At 28.2% G+C, this 4,143-nt stretch overlaps 1 protein-coding gene across 1 annotated transcript in view; it reads left to right on the forward strand.

Moving 5' to 3' along the window:
• Positions 1 to 2,505, forward strand: part of LOC100160499 (F-box only protein 32) — an 18,628-nt gene extending 16,123 nt beyond the window's left edge. Inside the window, exons 4-8 of the mRNA XM_008189356.3 lie at positions 1,151 to 1,203; positions 1,393 to 1,579; positions 1,656 to 1,828; positions 1,901 to 2,157; positions 2,245 to 2,505. Coding sequence (XP_008187578.1) covers positions 1,151 to 1,203; positions 1,393 to 1,579; positions 1,656 to 1,828; positions 1,901 to 2,157; positions 2,245 to 2,443 — 869 coding nt within the window. The 3' untranslated portion in view covers positions 2,444 to 2,505. The remainder of the gene's footprint in view (positions 1 to 1,150; positions 1,204 to 1,392; positions 1,580 to 1,655; positions 1,829 to 1,900; positions 2,158 to 2,244) is intronic.
• The last annotated feature ends 1,638 nt before the right edge of the window (positions 2,506 to 4,143 follow it).

Genomic DNA, 4,143 nt, shown 5'->3' on the forward strand with positions numbered 1-4,143 from the left:
CTCTAAAACCATCCAGTAAGCCGTATTATTGGAACAAAATTGGCATGTTTTTGTACGGTATTTTCGCCCGTGTGGCGTCCTCTTAATGACATTTTATAGTTTCGCCTATAGCAATGTGTTTAATACATTATTGACATTTCAAAACAAATTTGACAGAAATAAAAATTGACTATTTTTTTGTAATCATACATAGACTGTCATTGAAGTATCTTGAAAATGTGTTAGGTAGGTATACGCATAATTTTTATTATAGGGTTATTTTTCGAGAGTTTTTTTTCGGAGACTACTTTTTCGGGTTTTATTTACTAGGCAAATTATATAATATACTTAGGTATTACAAATATGTACCATGTACGTATATTGACTTTTTTTGTTTAATAGTTATTTATTTTCATATACATGAAACTAGACTATTGGATCATCAATCTCCCGCGAAAAGAATTCTAAAATATGATACTTATAACTTATAAGTGTTTAAAGTTATGATGAGCGGAGTACAGTCGTACAGGGGTTCCCGGAAAATATTGTCTACTTTCCTCTAATATTAACTTTAAATACCAATAAGTAATAACTTACTGGGGGACGGAGTAGCCGAGCGGACTACGGCGTCGGTTCTGACGCGTACCTACCGTTGCCGTTTCGAATGTCGACCACGGGTGGTTCTCTCTCTGGGCAAGCAACAAACCTATGGGTACCCAACTTGAAATTCTACCAAAACCAAAAACACACGTGTGTGTTTTTCAGAAATGTTATTTTGAAATGAAATTATATTAACGGAAAATTTTCAAAAAAAATAAAACTTCGTAATGAGTGTGGGTCACTTAAATGTATTATACTATTATGTTAATTTGTCTTTAATTTGTATTGAGATATATTACAGTTGTGTATATGTACTTGTTCAGTTTTGCATAAGGGAATTTCTTCCGGGATGGGTGATATTTTATCTTTACCATAGATAATTTATATATAACGTAAATAGTACAAAATGTATCATATAAAGCGATGGAGGGAGGCCACGGCTTTATTACCCCCCTGCGGTGGCCTTGGAAGTATACGAGTTCAAAACTATTTGTGTAGAAATATCAATATTTATGTATTATGTACTTATTATTGCCTACAATCTATATAACATACAATTATTGTCTTTTAGATGATGGTGTTATCCAGCCTCATTGCCATATTACAATAAAATGTACAAAAGAGGTAACTATGATAATAATTAATATGTATTAGTGTATTACGCTTACCTACTATAATATAAATTAAGAACCTAAATCTTTCTAAACATTTCAATCATTTAATTTTTTTAAATACTTCAAAATATCTTAACTTTTATTCACGTATTATGACTGTTTATATAAAACTGAAGTATACAATTATTGAATATTTTAGATTGCAGGGTTTAATGGTTTAAGTGAGGCACTCAAACGATTAGACTTTCGTTCTGCTGTACACGATGTTCGCCGTTTTCACTATATTTGTAAACTTCTTGATCTTCTAGTGTCTCATAGGCTAAATGCATTGTCTGGTTGTGCTCAAAGGGTTCTATTTAATATAATTGAAGAAGTCGCTCACCAAGGTGAGTGCTTATTAAAAATGATTGTTTCTATATAGGCACCTAATTACCTACCTTAATTAATTTAACTGCTTTTTAGTATCTCAAAGTCAACAAAACAAGCATATGTTAGACCGTCTTTTAGGACAACTTCGTGAGGTTGTTGAATGTGCATGTTGGGGCAGACCACTGGGATCAACAATTTTATGGGAACAACACTTAACTACTATTAATCGTATTCATGAAATAGCTGATCAAATAGAAATTCGTCAAGTAAGGTTCATTTTTATGGTAATTTTAAAAAATAAAAATTATGTTATAATAAATGTTTAATTGTATACTTAGCCTGGTGATAATGAAGAACCACAATTTGATCAACTTCCAGAGGAGTGTGTCCGTGAAGTATTGTTACGATTAGCTGATCATCGTGATCTGGAGCGTTCAGCACATGCATGGGGAGTAATGGCACGTTTAGTGGACGAATTACGTATTTGGCGTGAGTTATGTCAATTTCACTTTAGTCCACGTCAAATACAGTCTGTAATTGATACCTCACCAAGTACCAGTGAAGATTGGCAGCTAATATATCACAAGTTAAGAAAGTATGTTTATCATATTTAAATATTCTTATTTTTATTAATATTATTTAAAAGATTTGGTTTATTTTAAGTACTAAAATTAAATTTTAGATGTTATGGATTACGAGAAGAATATGCTGAAATGATACAGCTATGCCGAAACTGTAGGTGTTTGTTTTGGCATAGTATTGGACATCCGTGTATCGCAGAAACTGATCCTCATTTTATGGAAAAACTTGAAGATGTTGATAAAAATTCATTGTATGTACCTATACCACCCCAAGCTTTTCTTAAATTTTTTTCACTCTAAGATCTTAAATAAAGATGAAGTTGAATCCAGTTTATTAATATTATGGACTATGATAACTAGAAGTATAATTACATTTTTTTATCTGCACAATTTTATTCATAGAAATTTCAAACTTATAGAATAAGTGTAGGTATTATAAATCATTTAAAAATATAAGATTAAATCACAGAATATATTCTGTGATTAAATTAAATAATGAAATTTAAACATGAGTATAATAAAAACTGAAACATAAACCAAAATATATTTATGTATTAAAATTTAAGTTATAAAATAAAAATAAAAATTATTTTTCTAGAAAATAAATTCACATGATAATAATATAGTGTATAATATACTTTTGAAATGTATATATTTTTGACAATCTTAAAGCACACAGAGTTCAATATTGAACATTTAAATATTTAATATTGCATAGTTATATACCTATACATAAATAAAATATAAAAGTAAAATTACAACTTTTCAATATTTTCCTTTAGTTTTTTTCTGTGAAAAAACAACTGATATTTTCTAGTCATAGTTTTTTAGTATATTATTATTATGGCTCCCTCCATTTAAACTAGTTAGGTCTTGAAATTAAATACCAAATATGAAATAATATACTTAAAAGTTGAAATAAATGTTACTTAGTGTAAACATATCGCGGTACAAATGTACAATCATCACTTACCTGTGTAGTTATCAGTGGCGGTTATACATGCTGTTCAAGGGGGGGGGGGGCGAAAATAAAACCAACCATCCCCCACCCCGTAGCATTTATATATATAACTATATATAATATAAAGTATATACATATAATATAAAATATACACAAGGTATTATAGGTATAAAATATAAATGTATAATAATATTTATATATTAATAATATTAAGTTATTAGCACACTTTAATTTAATGTTTAAACAATAAAGATATAAATGTATTGACTTGGGTATAAAATATAATTATAATAAAAGCATATGCCTGTTTTTTTGCTTAGCAAAGCGTGTAATAATATTATCTATATTAACATTAATGTCACTATGGATATGAAGCAGTGCTAGCCCATTTAATCGGTCTTCACCAGTTGTTGATCTCAACCATGTCTTCAATCTAAATTAATAAAGCCCAAGGGGGGGGGGGTCCACCTTTCGCCCCCTTATAACCGCCACTGGTAGTTGAGCTGAAATTAGTATTCAAACTTTATGTATATTTATTCTTTAAACATAAAATATGGATAATATCAATTAATATTATTTTCACTTCTGAAATTTTTAAGTTTTTTTAAGTAATAAATTCAAGATTCCAATATTATTTTAACAAAGTCATCCAAAATTAGAATAATAGGTATTATATGTTTCAAATACTTAATTCATTTTTCAAAATAAAGAATTTTATTTTATCTTATGCAGGTAAATAGTGTTAAATTAAAAAATATATTATAAATAGTATTAATGCAAAAACAAAATAAAAAAATACACATTGGTGATAATTATAGATGACCTTATTTTTAATAAAATATTAACTTAAAATGTGTGATATATATATATTTTAAACAGATTTACTGTTTAATGATTTATTGAGTCTATGTTCTAATATTTCGAATACATTATTTTTTTTCATTAAAAGGTCAACATAACAAAGGTGTTTGCAGAAATTTGTCAAGAGGGGACAGAATATTTTAATTTTTCAATTTGTAAGCTACTATCCGATTAGTTG

Source organism: Acyrthosiphon pisum, chromosome A1 (assembly GCF_005508785.2).
Source record: "Acyrthosiphon pisum isolate AL4f chromosome A1, pea_aphid_22Mar2018_4r6ur, whole genome shotgun sequence".
Classification (NCBI taxonomy): Eukaryota; Metazoa; Arthropoda; class Insecta; order Hemiptera; family Aphididae; genus Acyrthosiphon; species Acyrthosiphon pisum.